Source organism: Zootoca vivipara, chromosome 16 (genome assembly GCF_963506605.1).
Source record: "Zootoca vivipara chromosome 16, rZooViv1.1, whole genome shotgun sequence".
NCBI classification, from domain to species: Eukaryota; Metazoa; Chordata; class Lepidosauria; order Squamata; family Lacertidae; genus Zootoca; species Zootoca vivipara.
Window position 1 is genome coordinate 14,332,938 of NC_083291.1, and position 20,873 is coordinate 14,353,810.

The window sequence follows — 20,873 nt, forward strand, 5'->3', positions numbered from 1 at the left end:
AAAATAATAATAATAATAATAATAATAATAATAATAATAATAATAATAATAGGACTTCTAGTCCAAGAAAATTCCTTAACTTCTGTCTGCAACAGCATTGGGGGATTCCTTTTTTCCGCTCTCTTCCCAGGTGCCCACTGAGGTCGAAAAGTGTCAGGACCGCGTGGAATGCTTCAACGCAGACCTGAAGGCGGATATGGACCGGTGGCAGAACAACAAGCGCCAAGACTTTCGGCAGCTGTTGATGGGAATGGCAGACAAAAACATCCAATATTACGAGAAGGTAATTCTCCAAGGTTGCTGCTGTTATGTAGTGAAACGACTGCCGTGCAGTTTGGTGGAACTTCCTGATTACGAGAGTTTAGCAGAGCTGAATGCTTTAGAGTGCGCTTCTTGCTTACCACCATTGAGTTTTGTTTTAGCTTTTTCACACTGTCACTATTTATGCTGAATGTTCTCGTACCAGGATGGGGGACTAAATAGAGGGGCAAAATGTAGCTCTCCAGGCCACTCTGCCCTCTTTCCTCAGGCCACATCCCTCGCCAGCCTTGCTCCACATCCTCCTCAAGTGTTTTTGCCTGGCTGGAATCTGTCTTTGAATTCAAATAACGCTTTCTGATTAGCATGTGCCACCGTCCTAAAGGTTGTCTAAAATGCATCTGCCATCAACCGAATGCCCTGGGCTCCCCAATCCCTCTCATCACCAAGGAAACCTAATAAAAGCATAGATGAATAACCCAACAACATGACGCTTACACAAAAGCCATAACACATAATGTGCAAAAAAGAGAGAAAAATCATTTCTCCCCCTATTTTCTCCTACCTATCTCTCCCCACAACCTCAAAATGCCCACGATAGAAGCATCTCACACCGAATGTAACTGACCTGTAGATAGGACTCTATGAACTGTAAACAGAGACGGTATATGTACCTTCATTACCCAGGAAAATCAGTCAGTGAAAACAATTTTGAAAAAAATAAAAATAAAATTGCAGCTGCTAGGTTCGTAAGCAGCGCTGTGCAATGGTGCATGTTTCACTGGTCTTGAAAGAGCAGCATTCCCTGCCAGTGAGCTACTACGCCCAGTTCAAGGTTCAGAGGCATACAAAGCTCTCAGTGGTTTGAGGCCCAGGCAGTGGTGTGCTGTCAGTGGACTGAGGGGACTCCTTCCACCGGGGACCTCCACCGGGGACCTCCTTCCCAAAGCCCAGGAAGCTTCTGCCCGGCTTAGGAAGGGAGGCGCGATGCCAGTGTGGTGTAGTGGTTAAGAGCAGTGGACTCGTAATCTGGTGAACCGGGTTCGCTGCTGGGTGACCTTGGGCTAGTCACACTTCTTTGAAGTCTCTCAGCCCCACTCACCTCACAGAGTGTTTGTTGTGGGGGAGGAAGGGAAAGGAGAATGTTAGCCGCTTTGAGACTCCTTTGGGTAGTGATAAAGCAGGATATCAAATCCAAACTCCTCCTCAAACTGCTCCTGAGTGCGACGTCAGGACGCCCCTCTCCATCACCCTCGCAAGGTGTTGCCTCTGTTCCCCCATGAAACATTTCACCGCAGGCCCCTGGGTAGCTAAAAGAGCACCCCTCTCAACCACAGTGTCCTTTCTTTAGGGCCTTCTGGAAGTGGCTCATTTTAAATGGAAGCACTGATGGGTTTGCCATTCTGTGTCTTTGTTTTAAACAGTGCCTTACGGCGTGGGAATCTATTATACCACTTTTGCAAGATAAGCCTGAGACCAAATAAGAAATCGCATCTTTCCCCTCCCTTTTCCTCCCTGCACCACGGACTTCTGACCAAGTGACGGTACCACTAAACATACTGGAGATACACTATGCACGACTTGGCGTCAGTTTGGGGTTTTCCCACCCCACCCCCTGGAGGAACAACTACCTGTGCTGAACCTCGGGACTGATCCAACTTGGAAAAAGTTTGGAACTGTACATTTTTGTGCCACCTTTTTATTAAACCATCCAAGTTGGCCTTGAATGCTCCTACTCGCGATCCTTGGCTGACGGCAAAGGAACTACAGGAACTTTTCTCCTTTTTGGACCGCTTTATATTGAATGAAGTTGATACGAGGAACACTACAATAATAATAAGGATGGTGATGATAATTATGATGATGGTAATAATAATAATAAAGGACTCTTAAAAATGCAAGGTGCCAACACATCGTTATTGTCCTTCCTTTTCCTTGTTAGTTTAGTAAGGAGCGGTTGGCCATGAAACTGCAGCTGTTCACTCTTCAAAGTCTGTTGGATTTCTCCCCCCTCCTCCCACCCTCCATATGGCTGACAGAAGACACTTGCTGGATTCTCAAAGGTCTCTTTGAATTAACTTGGGCTTTGTGGATGGGAAGGTCAGGTCTACAGGGCAAAAGTTGCAATGCACAGGAAACCTGCAGAATATTTCAGAGGTGGTCTTGTGGCTATGGCGTGTAGTCAGTTAGGTTCCAGAGCCTTTGAGCCATTTATTGGGGATGGGGAAGTTGTTTGGGGTGTTGCGTGCCTCCCAAAGTCTGTACATGAGACTATTCATCTTTTCTTCCTTTATTTTTTAAATCGAACCTTTTCTGCATTTTTTTGAATTGCTAGTGTTTGCCATGTGATAGATGTTGTTTCACAGTGACCCCCAAGTCTCACCTTGGGCTTTCTTTAAAAAACAAAAAAACAAAAAGCCAGTGAAACTGCTCTTAAACATGTCCAAGGGGAGCGCAGCTGAAGAGAGACCTCTCACAACAAGCAACCGTTTTTCTTTCCACTGCCTTTCATTAGGATGGCTGTGTATGTACCATTATGGGCGGAGACCTAGTATTGTGGCTCGGAGATTGAGCTATGAACTGACAAACCTTTGGTTCAAATTTCATGTCTGCCATGAACTTGCTAGCCACTACCTCTCAGTACAGTGGTACCTCTGGTTACAAACTTAATTTGTTCCGGAGGTTCGTTCTTAACCTGAAACTGTACTTAACCTGAGGTACCACTTTAGCTAATGGGGCCTACCGCTGCCACTACAACGCCGCCACACAATTTCTATTCTCATCTGAGGTAAAGTTCTTAACCTGAGGTACTACTTCCGGGTTAGCGGTGTTTGTAACCCAAGGTGTTTGTATCCAAGGTACTGCTGTATCCCTCATTTTTAATAAGTGGATACTACTAAATTACCTTGCAAAGGGAATAGAAGGATATTGAGATTGCACATGAAGCTGTTGACTCAAAAAGGCACTAAATAAGTGCTAGGTATTTGACAGAGTGGGGACTGTCTTTTTAAAAGTACTAAGTGGATTTTAGGGATGTGGGTGGTGCTGTGGGATAACCACAGAGCCTAGGGCTTGCCGATTAGAAGGTTGGCGGTTCGAATCCCCGCGACGGGGTGAGCTCCCGTTGCTTGGTCCCAGCTCCTGCCAACCTAGCAGTTTGAAAGCATGTCAAAGTGCAAGTAGATAAATAGGCACCACTACAGCGGGAAGGTAAACAGTGTTTCCGTGTGCTGCTCTGGTTGGCGGGAAGCGGCTTAGTCATGCTGGCCACATGACCTGGAAGCTGTACGCCGGCTCCCTCGGCCAATAATACGAGATGAGCGCCACAACCCCAGAGTCGGTCACGGCTGGACCTAATGGTCAGGGGTCCCTTTACCTTTAAGTGGATTTTACTCAGCTTTACAAGCATTTGTGCTGGGGAGTGACAATAAGCAATTTTGTGCATTTTTTTTTACTTGTGCTGTGCTATTTTTTTTTAAAATCCCCTGCCCTTGCCATCTGTTCCAATAAACACTCAATGGATGCAACCGAGACTCTGTTTTGAAAATAAATGTTAGCAATTAATACTTAGAAACAGTCTTTTTATTAGCAAGGAAGGAATCGCTACCTCTCTGTAGATATGTGTACAATAGTTTGGAGTTATTTCTCATTTGGATTAGCAAAGGTTCCAGAACGGGTGGTGTTCAAAAGTATCAAGCAATACTTTGGTTTTGTGTCAACTTGTGGGATCAAGAATATTTAGAAACATGGAAATTGCCAGCATGTAACTTAATACCTTGGAAGGAATAAGAAGTATGGGCTGTGTGTAACAGGGTTTATGATAGAGACATGGTCACTAGGAGGGATGCTAGAGGCCATCCGTTCCAATCCCACTTACTCAATCCAGGACCTGCAATATAATATCCCTGACACATGGCTGTCCAGCTTTTGCTTAGACACTTCCAGTGACCTGCCACCTTCCAAGGCAGTCTACCAGCTCTCAGTCTCTTTTAATCTCCCAAAGCATCGCCTTCCAATTTTGACACCATAGAGAATCCACGAGCTCTAAAATAAAAGAGAGATTGTGCACTGGATTGTCTGTTTCCAAGATCATAAGTAACTGGAATCTCTGGGTGAAAGAAAGAAAAATCTTTTCTCACATACAGACATAACAAGTCAAATTTTTATTGAATGGATAAGGTGTTTTGCTTTGAGTTCCCATTCTATCATAAAGGCTCGTGTACAAATTGAATGTCTTATGATTTCTCAATGCAGAAATTGGATGTTAAGAGGACATGCGTGCCCTTCAATAGATTGTATTGTTGATGAGATAACAAAACTTAGATTGTAATGTTGGCTGTGTTCACTTCTGAAATCAAACTTCTTAATGCTTGCTCTCTCGGTTTCAATGTCCTCCTGTATGGTTTTTAAATAAAAAAAAGCCTGTTGCAGGCAGCAGGGCACAATTGGCAAGATGCTAGGAGCTCCTGTCTTTGCAGTTGGAGTAGAAGCTGTTGTTTATCAGGCTGAAGGGGCAAAGCTTTGAACAGAGGCAATGATACAGTTTGCATTGTGTATTGAAAAGTGCTCTTGCTACAGTTCATATGGATTGGGTTTCATGTTTAGGAAAGGGTCATGGCCATTTTTATTTTAAGTACATGTAGCACAGAGGCCTGCCTACTGATCTGTGCTTGAGAGGTTTTTTTGTGTGTGTGCGAAGAGTGAACATACCTCCGATTCTCACCACCCAGCAGTGGTGTAACATGGGTTGCTAGTGCCCGGGGCAAGGCAGGTATCCTTGGCACTGCCTGATAGGCTGGAACAAAGGGGCAATACCTCAGCGGCCTACCCGAGTAGCAGTTGCAGTGCCCCGTGAGTGTTGAGCATGCTGGAGTGTGGGACAGGGGATTGGTCGGAAGCAGATATCTTTCTAAAACCCATGCAGAGGACGTTCTAGCAACTGGCCACCACCCAAATCTGCTCCTCAGTCTGCCTATGTGGACATTGGTTTATTTTCTCTGTGAGGGCAAGGGCACACTATTCTTTATTTATTATTACTACTTTCTTCTTTTGAAATTTTGCGCCCCTAAGAATTTTGCACCCAGGGCAATTGTCCCTACGCCACTGCCACCTGGAGAGGTGATCTGTATTGCTGAGTCCGGTTCTCCCTCCTCTGAAAAGAAAGGAAGGTTTAGTGGGCACAGTAGCCCATGTGTAGCCCGTTGTTGCATGTGATGATCTGGACAGTGAATCCATCTGTGTGTATATGAAACCAAACACACTTATGATTCTAATGTATTCTGAAAGGGTGTCTTGGCTTAGATTGTTTCGAAGCTGAGACAGGCAGTGTAAAAAGCCTTAGCTTTTTGTAATTATAGTAGGCACTTCAGACCCTATAAAGCTATACTGGGGTGTCAGTTTTAGATTAACATACTCAGTGCCCCACACATATTATAAATCATTTTAGTTCCACTAGCTGTTTGTTCTTTTTTTCCAAACTTTTTCTTACTCTGAACAAATAAAGGTCTTTTCACAAAGATAACCGCCCTTCCTTTTTTTTTTAAAGGCAAACTGTTTGCTCTTGCCCAAATATTTTTGTACATGTGAAATCAGAGTGATTCTCCACCCTCATGGAATCAGTAAACATATAAATGTCAAAACATTTTGCAGACACTTTATGATCAGCATTAAAAATAGTTGCATTCTTAACATAGTGGACTCTCCCTTTCCAAACACTAATTTGCACACGGTGCAATTTGGAGCAAAACAGTTTTGGATGACCATCTTCCTATCATAGCTAGACTTTTAGGTATACTCAAAAGTTGCTTATTTAAACTTGCATTTTATGTCCAAATTTTAAAATTTGGGTTCACTGGCTTCCCATTTTAACGTGTATCTCTAAGCTTTTCTCAAAGACTCTCTCTAGGTGCAGCTGAGCATTTCTGAGTCACCTTCAAAGGTAGCCCCTTGTAGAGCGTGTTGCAGTAGTCCAGGGCATGTACCACTCTGGCGAGACAGTGAGCAGATAGGTAGGGGCTACCGTTTGTGCAATAAGGCTTACTTCTTCTCCCTGCACTTGAGGGGGTTGGGAGAACCCTGCCCCCCCCAATGATGCACAGGGAGAGGAGAGGAGGGGTGTTTCTGCCTGCTAAGCTGGCATCCTGGAATGTTCAACCTAGTGTGATGTTGAATTCCTTGGAGTCCAGCAACTTCTTAGAGACACGAGTTCCCCACCCCTGCTATAGCGACAGACACAATCATGGCACCCGGCAGCATCTCTCTGAATGGGTTTTGAGCCATGCCAGTATCTGAAAAGAGATGCAAGTTCAAGGTGAAAGAGCAAAACTCTGGAACTTGAGCCTTGAGATTCTCCAGGTGTTGCTGGACTCTCACCCCCAATTGTTGGCCATGCTAGCTGATGGGAGTTGTAGTCCACAGCATCTGGAGGGCTACAGTTTCCCCACCCACTTCTAAAGATTGCTATTTAGGGAAATGGTTTGATGCATGGAAGGGAGGATGGGAGATTAGACTGTCTCTGTTGCCAAGTATTTTCTGCAGTTCATCTGCTAGAGACCCATGTGGAGTGTGTTGCTCCCGGAGTCTGTTTTCGTCTGTGTTTTAGTAACTGTTGGCAGAAGTTAAGCTGATGATGAATAGCATGGAATACATCCTTGCAGTCTTTCAGTCCCCATCTGTGCTTTTTAATAGCTAAAGTGAAAGCAGTAGTAAAAAGGAAGAAAATAAATATTCACGGCCAAACCAAGGAAAGGATTGCAAACCCAAAGTGGCAGCTTCCGATTAGTCATCAGCAAAACACAAGCACACCAGCCATCCCAAACATAGCCCACATGGGGATGAATGTGTATGTATTGTGAGCTAAATTTGACCACCAAAATGGAAGCTGCAGGTGACTTCTTGGTTCTATTCCTCTCCTCTCTCAGCACTTCCAGTTTACATATCAACTAAGCACACAGTGAACCCATTTCCCTTCTTGTTTTGGGAGACAGGCAGGATATTCCCAGCAGGTAGTTCTTCTCTGTATGCCCCACCAAGGCTAAAGTCAGCTGAGTTTGTGCATGGTGGGGCTTTCTGAGGGAGCTTCCCCGTGAATTGGGTTCTCCAGGTCTGTCCAGGTGCTAGCATGTGGTTCGCTCACTTTTATCCTTTTTTATATGCCTATGTACAAAATAATAATAAGTACTGTGCTGTGTTGACTCTGTGGTTTGTTTGTTTTTAAGGCAAAATAATTTATAATGCTTGATCAACTCTTTGTGTGTATAAGGATGGTTTCTTTGACAAAAAAAGAGGACTGGATCAATAAATGGATTAAATTGCTTTACCAGTCAATGTGATGCTTTTGGTGTGTGTTGTGTTCGCCTATGATGCCTGAGAATTGAAGACTTGAATACTGGTGATGACACCGCCCCGCCTCCCAAAACCCTTTTGCCTTTCTAACACCAGGCATCATTGCAGCCAAAGTGGAATGATTTTTACATCCTACTGATTTTTGAATGGAACAGGTGAACTAAGAACCCTGCACCTAGGGCCTTGCTTACAGCACCAACATAGATTAGGTGGTCAGAGGAGAAGTTGTGGGAACTATAGTTCACCTCTAGAATTCCCAGCACCCTTCACAAACTACAGCTGCCAGGATTCAGTGGGGGGTAGGTGAGCTTTGTGCTTTAAATGCACTGTGTAGATGTGACCTCTTTGTCCTCGTTTCATGTTGTGAGTTCCAGCACCATGTTTACAACCCCTGCCTCCCGAATAGATAAATGGCAATAATCCAAGCTGTACTGTAACAGAGACAGAATCATGGTACCCAGGTGGCTTTAGACAAGGGTATAATGGAGCAGAGCCCTGCTGAGTTGCAGCACAGTGTGATAAATAGTCTGTTGGGGGAAAGAGACAGACGATAGATAGATAGATAGATAGATAGATAGATAGATAGATAGATAGATAGATAGATAATATAATATATTTATACCCTGCACATCTGGCTGGGTTTCCCCAGCCACTCTGGGCAGCTTCCAGCAGAAAAAATGAAATAAAATAATCTATTAAACCCCTAAACAGGGCTGCCTTCAGATGCCTTCTAAAAATCTGGTAGCTGTTTTTCTCTTTGACATCTGATGGGAGGGCGTTCCACAGGGTGGGCGCCACCACTGAGAAGGCCCTCTGCCTGGTTCCCTGCAACTTTTGTTCTTGCAATGAGGGAACCACCAGAAGGCCCTCGGTATTGGACCTCAGTGTCCGGGCAGAACGATGGGGGTGGAGACGCTCCTTTAGGTATACTGGACCGAGGCCATTTAGGGCTTTAAAGGTCAGCACCAACACTTTGAACTGTGCTCGGAAACGTACTGGGAGCCAATGTAGATATTTCAAGACCGGTGTTATGTGGTCTCGGCGGCCGCTCCCAGTCACCAGTCTAGCTGCCGCATTCTGGATTAGTTGTAGTTTCCAGATCACCTTCAAAGGTAGCCCCATGTATAGCGCATTGCAGTAGTCCAAGCGGGAGATGACCAGAGCATGCACCACTCTGGCGAGACAGTCTGCAGTCAGGTAGGGTCTCAGCCTGCGTACCAGATGGAGCTGATAGACAGCTGCCCTGGACACAGAATTGACCTGTGCCTCCATGGACAGCTGTGAGTCCAGAATGACTCCCAGGCTGCGCACCTGTTCCTTCAGGGGCACAGTTACCCCGTTTAGGACCAGGGAGTCCTCCACACCTGCCCGCCTCCTGTCCACCACAAACAGTACTTCTGTCTTGTCAGGATTCAACCTCAATCTGCATATAATCTCTCTCTCTCTCTCTCTCTCTCTCTCTCTCTCTCTCTCTCTCTCTCCCCCCTCTCTCTCTCTCTGGGATGCAGGTGGTGCTGTGGGTTAAACCACAGAGCCTAGGGCTTGCCGATCAGAAGGTCGGCGGTTCAAATCCCCGTGACAGGGTGAGCTCCCGTTGTTTGGTCCCAGCTCCTGCCCACCTAGCAGTTCAAAACCATGTCAAAGTGCAAGTAGATAAATAGGTAATGTTCCAGCAGGAAGGTAAATGGTGTTTCCGTGTGCTGCTCTGGTTCACCAGAAGTGGCTTAGTTATGCTGGCCACATGACCCAGAAGCTGTCTGCGGACAAATGTCAGCTCTCTCGGCCTATAGAGCAAGATGAGCGCCTCAACCCCAGAGTCATTCGCGACTGGACCTAACGGTCAGGGGTAACCTTTACCTTTATATATATAATAAATCTAGCTTGCTAAAGTGTATTATACTCACTCCTGAGTGGAATTGCTGACTGGCTGGTCCAGCCACTGTTAAGAGGATTATAGAACATTGCTTCTATTCCCCTAGCAAGGAAGTGTGAGCAACTGCTCTCCTCCCTCCTCAGCACCTGTTGTTGTAAGAACACCTGTAAAAATGTGAAGTCGCACATTGAAGCGAAGACATGCACATGAAGAAGCAGAAGTCTGTGGCCCCATAAACATTCCAACTCATACTATGAAAGCTAACAACAACAGTTTTATTATTTATACCCCACCCATCTGACCGGGTGGCCCCAGCCACTCTGGGCATCTTCCATCAAAATATAAAAACGTAATAAAACATCAAACATTTTGAAAAAAACTTCCCTTCATATTCTTCTAAAAGTTGTGCAGTTCTTTATCTCCTTGACATCTGACAAGAGGGTGTTCCACAGGGAGGGCGCCACTGCTGAGAAACCCCTCTGCCTGGGAACTTCACTTCTGGCCATGAGGGAACTGCCAGAAGGACCTCAGAGCTGGATCTCAAATGCTACTGCGACTTCAGTGAGATAGATGAATAGAGCTGGAAGGGGTCATTGGAAGCCATATAGTCTAACCCAATTGCTCAACGCGGGCAATCGAGAGCTAGTGCAGCTTCTGTCCCGCTTCTGTTTGAAGGCCTCTAGTGTGGCATGTTCTGCTCTAGAAAGAGGGTAGCAAGACCCTTGTTGCTTAGGGAGGGGAGAACATTTGCTTTCAGAGCTGGAGTGATGCGGACGAGGGAATTGGCATTAGCGACGGCAACCTTTTTGGGTGGAAGGAGAACCATGCTACAGAGACAATGCCACCTCTCTAGGTGCCAATTGTCTCGCTTGTTGCATCTTGATTTTAACTTGCAGTACCACCCCCTTGAAACGCTACGGAGACCAGTCAGTAGATACTGAACATCTCTCTCCGTGCAGGTAATTGCAAGACGCAGGCCATCTTTCAAGCAGCCCAACTGCTGGGCCCCTCAAGTCATGCTCTTGATTTGTATGTCCGCTTCTGAAATAGGTACGGCCGCTTCCTTCTGCTCTCAGTCCGTTAAAATCTCAAGTGAACCAGATGTTGCCTTTTGCTTCCATGCTATAATACTGCAGCGGAGAGAGAAAGAAGCAAAACACAGGAATTAATGTGTAAAAATCAAAGGGGTAAGTGTGCCTGTTCTTAATCCTAAGAACAGGTTTGAAATGTACAGTTTTTCTGTTTGGAAGTCATATGTTTTTAAAAATTATTGCCCCAAACCAAAGTAGCATAATCAGTGACCAGATGGCTTATAAAATAGAAAGTATTAGGGAGAAGTGGGACCTGCAACAAGGTCACACTCACATTATACATTTAAAGCACTAGGATGATACTTTTGCTGTAGTTTGTTAAGGGTGCTGAGAGTTTTCAGGTAACCTCGATTCTCACAGAGCTACAGTTCCCAGAGTGGTTCAAATCAACCCCTCTCCCCAGGGATTGTAGCTTTGTGAAAGGAACTGGACTACCTAACAACCCTCAGCATTTTTTATTTTGGTACTTCTGCAAACCTTTCCCTTATATGTGTGGATAATGCTCTCCAGCTCACAAGAGTCTGCTGTGGAGGATGAGTTTAACTTGGCAAAGGTGGCTGAGAAAAGGGTAGCAGGTGTCTCCATCTGCTGGCAGATTGAGAAGTAACACCTTGTATGCAGCCGGTTGCCTTAGCTGTGTGCATGAGCAAGAATCGCCTCCAAGAGGTCACACATGCATAGGCCGGCTGCAAATAAATAAATGTGTGTGGGATCAATAGATCGTCTAGTCAGTGCAACCCTTTGCCAGTGTAGGAACTCCACTGCTACGGCATGACTTCTAGGTTAGCCATGCAACCCATGCTTTGAAAAAAGCTTTTCACTTTTGTGGACTTCCTTGCAAAACTGTACGGTGGTACCTTGGTTCTCAAACGGCTCAGTTGCCCAACAAATCGGCTCCCAAACACCGCAAACCCGGAAGTAGGTGTTCCGGTTTGCAGACGTTTTTTGGAAACTGAACGTCCGACGTGGCTTCCGCTTGAGTGCAGGAAGCTCCTGCAGCCAATCGGAAGCGGCGCCTTGATTTTCAAATGGTTTTGGAAGTTGAACACACTTCTGGAACGGATTAAATTTGAGAACCAAGGGACACAGGTTGATGGAGAGTCTGCCAAATTTCAAGAGTAGCCAGCTATACAGGGGAAATGCTCGCAATTTGGCAATTTGCCCAGCCATTACCACCTTCTAGAACTCACAAAGGTGTTTGGGAAAGCAACATGCTACTACTACTGCTAATAATAATAATAATAATAATAATAATAATAATAATAATACCACACCCATCTGACTGGGTCACCCCAGCCACTCTGGGTGGCTTCCAACAAATAGAAAAACATAATAAAACATCAAATATTAAAAGCTTCCCCATATAGGGCTGCCTTCACATGTCTTCTAATGGCTGTATAGTTACTTAACTCCTTGACATCTGATGGGAGGGCGTTCTACAGGGTGGGTGCCACCACTGAGAAGGCCCTCTGCCAGAATGATGGGGGTGGAGACGCCCCTTTAGGTATAAGGGGCCAAGGCTGGGGCTTTAAAGGCCAGCACCAACACTTTGAATTGTGCTCAGAAACGTGCTGGGAGCCAATCACAACAGTCTTATACTGTGTGTGCCCCTCTCAATATCACTTCTGATAAAAGAATATTTCAAAGAAGACTGGAAACCTTTTCTAGTCTTTATAAAAAGTTATTTCCCATACACGAAGGGCACAGCAGGGTTTGAAATGTAAGAAAATAGCAGGACGTATTAAGAAACATGTTCGAGAGGATGAAATTCGATAAAACAGAAACTTAAAACACAATTGTATGCAATTTGGGTTATGAACATGGATGTTGGGTGAGCGGCGAGTCACTAGTTTTGTTGAATTGGAATATAATTGTTGAGTAACAAATGTAACTCTCTATATGTAAAAAATAAAAAAATAAAATATTATAAAAGAGAACTAATCACTTCTAAAACAGGCAAAACTAATTGTTTTGAAAACAGCAAGCCAACCGAAAGATACCAATTACACACAGAAACACAAAGTAGACCTAGAATAATAAACAGGAGCTAAAAGTTCAATAAAACCCCTGATCAAATAAAATAGTTATTATGAGCCACACACAGATACAGAAATGATCCTCTTGAAAGGGCAGGCTCTCAGAATAGCAGAATAGCAGGCTCTCAGAATAGCAGGCTCTCAGATTTGCCTTGCTTACCTGATAGGGATGAGGCTCAGGCATCCTATACCACATGACAACAGGAAGCAGAACCCGCTGAACCACTCCAAGGTGTTTTGGTAGATCTTGTTATAGACAGTTGATGTCACAACACCGGTGATCACCAGTGAAAGCTGCAGCAAGACAAACACCTTTCCTAGAAACAAGAGTGGGAGTGGAACACAATGAAATAACAATGAAATAACACTCAAATACTACGTTAAACAGTGTTGCTTTTTATTCATCACTTTCCGAGCTTTCTAAATTTTTAAAAGGTGGCCAAGGTGGAGCTATATCACGCTGAAAGTGAGCTAAAGAGCCCCTGAGTAATTAAGGGCTTTTTAAAATCGCATCTCTTTTGGCTTCTGAAAAGTGAGCTGATAAATAATAAACAGCTTATTTCTGCTACCTGGCAGCAGATGGGAGCCCAGAATTTATTGCAGCCCAAAAAGAAGTGACTGTAAAAGAAACCTGGGCACAGTACCGTTATAGGGTTTTGGGGGGGGGCTTAAATCCTAAAAATTGATAAATGGTAGAATTTTAATTAATTGGGGTATAGATGAAAGTAGAAGCTGCAGAACTGTGCCAGACAAGGAATCCCTGGGCTGGATTATGCAAACCAGCCTGGCTGGCCTAGCAAACAGCAAATCTCTTATCATGATAAAAAGGGGTCGATGGACCACCTGAGAGGAATCCTTTGGCCTGGAGAGACAGGTGTTGCCAAGGCTGTTTGTTTGAGGTGGCAGGAAAAGAGAATTTTTGAACAAGGTGTTCTGGGAAGAAGAGAGAGAGAAGAGACTGGGATCCATCTTGGGCAGGCTGGCTGCACTGCTGTGGGGGGCATGCTCCTCTTGAAATGACCATGCTGTAAGACCTGGAACCCATCCATGCAGATTGAAGGTGTAAATAGGTGAACAGGTCATTATATATATATATATATATAAAGCTACGACAGTCTCCACCATGTCTTAATTCTTAATTCTCCAAAGGAACATAGACCTGGGGTGAGTGCCTGGAACCCTCTGGGATCTTGCTATTGTTTAGGAGAGAGTGGAGATGGCACCCAACTTCTGTAGCAATACATTTGCTAGTACGTAGTGCTACTTAGAATCATAGAGTTGGAAGAGACCACAAGGGCCATCCAGTCCAACCCCCTGCCAAGCAGGAAACACCATCAAAGCATTCCTGACAGAAGGCTGTCAAGCCTCCGCTTAAAGACCTCCAAAGAAGGAGACTCCACCACACTCCTTGGCAGCAAATTCCACTGTCAAACAGCTCTTACTGTCAGGAAGTTCTTCCTAATGTTTAGGTGGAATCTTCTTTCTTGTAGCTTGATCCATTGCTCCATGTCCGCTTCTCTGGAGCAGCAGAAAACAATATTTCTCCCTCCTCCATATGACATCCTTTCATATATTTGAACATGGCTATCATATCACCCCTTAACCTTCTCTTCTCCAGGCTAAACATACCCAGCTCCCTAAGCCGTTCCTCATAAGGCATTGTTTCCAGGCCTTTGACCGTTTTGGATGCCCTCCTCTTGACACGTTCCAGCTTCTCAGTATCCTTCTTGAACTGTGGTGCCCAGAACTGGACACAGTATTCCAGGTGAGGTCTGACCAGATAGTGGTACTATTACTTCCCTTGATCTAGATACTATACTCCTATTGATGCAGCCCAGAATTGCATTGGCTTTTTTAGCTGCTGCGTCACACTGTTGACTCATGTCAAGTTTGTGGTCTACGAAGACTCCTAGATCCTTTTCACATGTACTGCTCTCAAGCCAGACTCTGGCTGTTACAGTCTCCCATCCTGTATTTGTGCCTTTCATTATTATTTTTTGCCGAAGTGTAGTACTTTACATTTCTCTCTGTTAAAATTCATCTTGTTTGCTTTGGCCCAGTTGTCTAATCTGTTAAGGTCATTTTGAAGTATGATCCTGTCCTCTGGGGTATTAGCCACCCCTCCCAATTTGGTGTCATCTGCAAACTTGCTCAGGATGCCCTCAAGCCCATCATCCAAGGCATTGATAAAGATGTTGATTAAGACTGGGCCCAAGACAGAACCCTGTGGCACCCTTATTAGGGGAGGGGAGAGACTCTGTGTTGGGCAGCAGGAAATGGATTTTGTAACCCAAGAAAATCTTTAATAAAACCATTTTTTTAAAGGAACCAAGCCTGGCTTTAGCATCTAGTACCATCAGGCAGATGGGACCCAGGTGGCGCTGTGGTTAAACCACTGAGCCTAGGGCTTGCTGATCAGAAGGTCGGCGGTTCGAATCCCTGTGACGGGGTGAGCTCCCGTTGTTCGGTCCCAGCTCCTGCCAACCTAGCAGTTCGAAAGCACGTCAAAATGCAAGTAGATAAATAGGAACCGCTATAGCGGGAAGGTAAACGGTGTTTCCATGTGCTGCTCTGGTTTGCCAGAAGCGGCTTTGTCATGCTGGCCACATGACCTGGAAGCTATACGCCGGCTCCCTCGGCCAATAATGCGAGATGAGCGCGCAACCCCAGAGTCGGTCACGACTGGACCTAATGGTCAGGGGTCCTTTACCTTTTACCTTACCATCAGGCAGCTTGCTGAGAGACCATTAATTCAGTCTGTTCTAAGTTAGATGCCTGCACCATTAGGTTAATCTATTGATCACCCATGTCATGTGCGATGATGATAGTTGAAAGATAGAGGCGAGGGAATCTATCCTTCTTAGATCCACTACACAAAATGATAGAAATGTGTCTGTCTTCATAGCCTTATTCCGAATGAAATAAGTATTTATTCATTTTTTGCATTTAAACTAACAATGCGAAGATGTTCAAAGCAGCAACTTACCATAGGAAGTTCCTTCTATGTGTTTCGACAGCAAAGATCTGATGGTCGGCAAGGGAATGAGGGCAAACAGCATCACACCACGGGCTGGAGCAGAAGAGAATGGAATGGAGAGGGTTCATGTAATCATCAGACAAAACTTCCAGTGCCTAGCGATTGAAGTAGTGTACTAGCTAAAGCTTAAAAAGCACAAGCTAGAAGCTTAATGACCCCTAGGGCTGAATCTTGGAATTGTAAAGTTGGAAGGGACCACAAGGGTCATCTAGTCCAACCCCCTGCAATGCAGGAATCTTTTGCCCAACGTGGGGCTCAAACCCATGTCCCTGAGATCATGCAGAAGATTGTGCTGTAAGATCTTTTCCGTCAGGTAAGCGCTCTGGGAATCTTGCAAACATAAACTTTCTACCAGGAAATGTCTTCTAACTCTGCTCTGCTTCCCGCATTTGGAACAATAGCCTATTGTTGACTGCAGTCCGGCAAACAGCTGGCACCCTCCAGATGTTTGGATTAATGCTCCCACCAGCTTGAGCAAGCATGACTGGTAGTAGTCAGGGGTAATGCGAGTTGTCGTTCAAAACAGCTGGAAAGCACCAGGTCAGGAAAAGCAGCTATACATAGTCCCAGCACATGTGCAAAAATGGAACAATACAGGTTGAACTGGAACGGGAAGGACAAGGAAGTGCCTTTTAGCATTGAGCAACGTTTCTGAGGAAGGTATTAATAGCTTTCTGCCAACGTAGTGCGGAATACCAGAACGAGAGTGCATGGTTTGTGGTTGCTATGTGATACCCTTTGGAAACAGGTTTGGCTTAGCTACACCCACATGTTTTGCTCTGAGATCTTCAGAGAGAGACACAACAAGCAAGGATATTTTTTTTGCCACCAAGGCTGGCGATGCCCATTATCAGTGCAGCCTGTCACCTGCGCTACATCACAACTTCCTGCATGCATCAAATGATTGCAACCTGTACTCTTTCTCTCTTCACTTTCCCATTATATTCTTTTATATTCTTATTACTTTTTGCTCAATGTCGGCAAAAATCCGGAGTTTGCTCCCCAACATGCAATCTGAACTGGGAAACACTTCCGTGTTGTGAACTGTCCTGAGATCTACGGGTGGTAGGGCGGTATACAAATTTAATAAATAATACGGATATATATTTTATCGCCTTATTCTGCTGCATACGGCAGTTAATGCTGCACTTCCCCACGATGCAGGACAGAACTGGATGCAGAATCTGGCATCATGGCAACCTTAGCTTTAGAGTTACTAGCCCTCATGATTACTAAAGGCATGTTTGGAATTGTACGGCTAATGCCTGGTGGAATCTCAAAAGCGAGAGGGATGGGTGGGCAAGACTGCCAATGAGCTGGTGGTGATGCTCTGAGGGTCTGCACAGCTCCTTTGTCAAGCCTAGAAGAAGCGTGCAATATACTATTGTGTGAATCTCTAAAATTTATAAAAGTCTCAGAACTCGAGGTTTTATCAATGCAGAATCTGACTTGCTTGGGTCGGTGCCCAAAGAGGATCCTGGGTACCTCATGTAAGCCACATGAGAATAGAAGCGCAATAGACCCACTGAGTTAGGATGGCTCTACTCACCAATGTAAAACAGGTACGTCCATCGCACAAAGGCCATGATGAGGATGCCGGCTGAGAAAGACACGATCCCCATCATAATCATGGTGGTGTCTCTGAAAACCCTGGAGAACATAAAAACTCCTAGGAAGCTGGTGATAAAGATCAGAAAGCCAGCAGCGTTGGCATAGCCAATATATACCGGCCCCCAGCTCAGGGGCTCCTTCAAGAGAAAAAGTGGCAGCACATCCATGGCTCCCGCCACAGTTGAGTCATACATTATGGCAGCCACAAAAAGCATGGCAATGATGAGCTTGGAAGGTACCATAGAGGAGCAACTCTCGTGGAAGTGAGGCTCTCCGTCATCATCCTCAGCCAGCTTGATGTCAGGATGGTTTGGCTCTGCAGAAGCAAGAGGACAAGACCTTGCAGGCTTGGGGACCCTGAGGACAAAGAGGCTGTAGAGGAGGCAGAAAGCGTATAAGGCAACGCTGCAAGAAACCAGGACTGCGCCGTGGCGGTAGCTGAGGTGGAAGCTGACAAAGAGGTGCCCAGAAGCAATGCTCCCCACGAAGCCAGCTATGCCGTAGATGAGCTCGACGATGATAAGGCGAAGTGATCGCCTGCTCTCGGAGGAGCCCTTAGACACCAGAGCCATGACGCTGGCCCAGTATGTGGTGAAGCCTCCAGACAGCCCGTGCAACACAGCAGCCCCATACATCACCTCAATGGGCCACATCCGCAGGATGAGGAGGAGCAGCAGGATCCGGGAGAGCAAATAGCCCAGGAGAGGCACGCAGATGGAGATCTTCCTGCTCTTCAGGTCGCCCAGCTTAGCCAGGCCGTAAGCCGACAGCAGCGGCGTCAAGCCGTCGAGAAGCTTGTAGATAATGAAGAAGTTGGAGATGGCTTTCTGCTGAGAATTCTCGTTGGCTTGCGCCGAGGAGTTGGTGTGGTTGTAGTAGTTCTTCACCACTAGCAGCAGCCCGGTGTCGTAGAAAGAGCTTGCAAGCTGAGCCCCGGCAACGACAGGCTCAATCCAGGTCCTCATCTCCATCCCACCAAGCATGGTCACGGGAAGCTTCTGCTTGTTGATCCCTTTGGTTGGGGCAGAAAAAGAAGGCTGGGAGCCAGTTCAGGGTTTCTGGTTTTGGTTATGAAAGCAAGACTCCTTATATTCGCTTCAGAGGCAGAGGGCTGTTCAGGAGTCAGGGCAGAGACTGCTTTTAGGATAGCTCAGTCCACACAGGCAAGCACTCACCTCTCTCTCTCTCTCTCTCTCTCTCTCTCTCTCTCTCTCTCTCTCTCTCTCTCTCTCTCTCTCTCTCTGTTTGGAGTCCGCCTACACTCTCTTACTCTTCCTGGTGTGGCTTCATGAGGTCACATGGTCCTCCTGCCTGGGGAATTTTCCCTTCTCAGGGGAAGTGAAAGCAGTTTGGTCAGTTTCTTTTCAGCCAAAAAGTCATGGGTGTAGTCAAGGGGGGGGGTAGGCAGGGGCCAGCTTCCACCTCCCTAGATCAAGTAAAACAATAGAAAAACTAACTGACCAAGCACGTCAGTTTTGCCCCCCCTAACAAAGTCCTGTCACACACACCACCCAACCATGGCACTTTCCCTAGAATGTAGCTCCTGGACTGTGTGTATGTTTGAGGGTACTGGGTGACAGGGTAGGATTACAAGCCCTTTGGAAACACACACACACACACACACACACACACACACACACACACACACACACGGATGGGAAAAATAGATAATGACAGGAACAGATACCCTTTCTCTAATAGTTCCCAAAGCAGGCTTGTACCAGCATAGTTGAGAGGCAAGTGAAAGGGACAATTAGAAAGAGGGAGAGGCAGGGAGAGAACAAGGTGGAGTGAATATTGGCATTTGTCAAGACATCAATTAATATTAGGCAGGTTCCTTTGCTGTGTTGTTTTCAATGTCTCCTGAAGTTTTTTGTTTGTTGTTTGCTTAGGCAAACCTACCCAAATGTATATTTCACCCATGTTGTTTCCCCCCCCAATGGATATTTAAATTTTTTTTTTAATCTATGCCATTCTAAATTGTTATTGATATTAATGTTGTATTTTTAGTTTTATGATTTATGTGGATTTATTTATTGTTTATGACTTCTGTTATGTTTGTAATTATGTAAATCTTGAATAAAACTGTATTAAAAAGAGAGAGTTTGGTTTTGTGGTAGAAGTGACAGGCTTGCATTCCAGAAAGAAACCCAGTGTTCTCTCGGCCTCCCCATGCTGACTCTTAACCATTTTGGTAATAAAATAAAAATAAAAATAAATTGCTTGTTGTTTTATTTATAATAAAAATGACATTTTTTAAAAAATTGCAAGCGGCACCAGGTATTTGGGTGACACCTGTCTATCAGCCTTGCAGGGCACCTGGTTTCTGCTACAGTCTTGTGGAGTGCAAAATAATATTTGGACAGAACACAGGGGTGCATCTTCCAAAATAGCCACTCTCCTCTAAGATCCTTACATAATAACTACTTTGGCAAGGATCAAACAGCCCAATCCCTTGGGCTTTCCGTAGCAAAGAGTTAACTGTGCTTCCATACCTACTGTGTAGCAAAATAGCCCTCAAACATCCACCATGCACATCAATTGTCTCATTAAAAAGAAGAAGAAAACAACACTGCCCCTTATTTTCCCTCTCTTCTTTTCTGGATCAATAGCTGTCTTTGCTGCACAGTCTGATGATCAATTGCTGCTCTCAGCCCATTTATCTTGTCTGTCCTAGAAGCAACCCCTCCAACCTGGCTCCATAAACACGGGAAAGAACCTCTTGGGGTGAGTAAATTGCACAACGGAGAAGCGCCTTTACCAATCAACCTCATTCGGTTTTGCAAATAGGGCAAAGGCGTGGGACTAGAGGGAGGCCCCGGCATATATACTTGGGAGACCAGCAATTCCCAAACTGTTTCCAGATATAGGGATCACAGTGAGCTGTAACATACCTGAAGGATGATTAAAAGCAAACAGAGGTGACTGGTGCTTTATCATCTGGGAGGGGTGATTCCAAGAACAGCAAGGAGAGGCTGGCAAGCAAGAGTCTGTGGTCAAGGTATTATAGGTGAAGAGAAGGAATGTTCCTTGTGCAGTTGTAACCCCGCTGTTGGGCACATAGGAAGGTGGCTTTCAAAAGGTCAGGCTAATTGCGCACCTGAGCCCAATCCTGCCTGCTCTGACTGGCAGCAGCACTTCAAGGTCTCAAGCAGGAATTTCGCCCAAGGCAACTTGGAGATTCCAGGAATCTGGGAGGACCTTTTACCTGCAAGAAATATACTCTACTGCCGAGCCCTTCTCACACTTAAGGTTGCTGCTGGAGTTCCTCACCTTCTTGAAGCTGACCCAGAAACTCCAGTGGGTGCAGAATGCCGCAGTGAGGCTCCTTACGGGGTCCCAGCCGTGGGATCACATTCATCCAGTGCTTTACCAGCTGCACTGGCTCCCGGTGGAGTACAGGATCAGACTTAAGGTGCTGGTTTTGACCTTTAAAGCCCTAGGCGGCTTCGGACCCTCGTACCTACGGGACCGCCTCTCCTGGTATGTCCCGCGGAGGACCTTAAGGTCCACAAATAACAATATTTTGGAGATCCCGAGCCATAAGGTGGCTAGATTGGCCTCAACTAGGGCCAGGGCCTTTTCAGTATTGGCCCCAACTTGGTGGAACGCTCTCTCCCATG

The 20,873-nt window shown here is 45.6% G+C and overlaps 2 protein-coding genes across 2 annotated transcripts in view; one reads left to right on the forward strand and one right to left on the reverse strand.

Annotated features, from left to right (window-relative positions):
* SNX30 (sorting nexin family member 30) overlaps positions 1-8,217 on the forward strand; it is a 51,355-nt gene extending 43,138 nt beyond the window's left edge. The window contains exons 8-9 of the mRNA XM_035140935.2: positions 131-283; positions 1,683-8,217. Of these exons, the coding sequence (XP_034996826.1) occupies positions 131-283; positions 1,683-1,742 (213 nt within the window). The 3' untranslated portion in view covers positions 1,743-8,217. The remainder of the gene's footprint in view (positions 1-130; positions 284-1,682) is intronic.
* A 1,514-nt stretch (positions 8,218-9,731) lies between these two features.
* On the reverse strand, positions 9,732-20,854 carry SLC46A2 (solute carrier family 46 member 2). Its single transcript, XM_035141250.2, has 4 exons — positions 17,189-20,854; positions 15,589-15,672; positions 12,763-12,919; positions 9,732-10,605 (listed from the first exon to the last, which is right to left on the reverse strand). Exons 1-4 carry the CDS (start codon positions 18,231-18,233, stop codon positions 10,548-10,550), a joined length of 1,344 nt encoding a protein of 447 aa, XP_034997141.2. The 5' UTR covers positions 18,234-20,854; the 3' UTR covers positions 9,732-10,547.
* Positions 20,855-20,873: the final 19 nt, after the last annotated feature.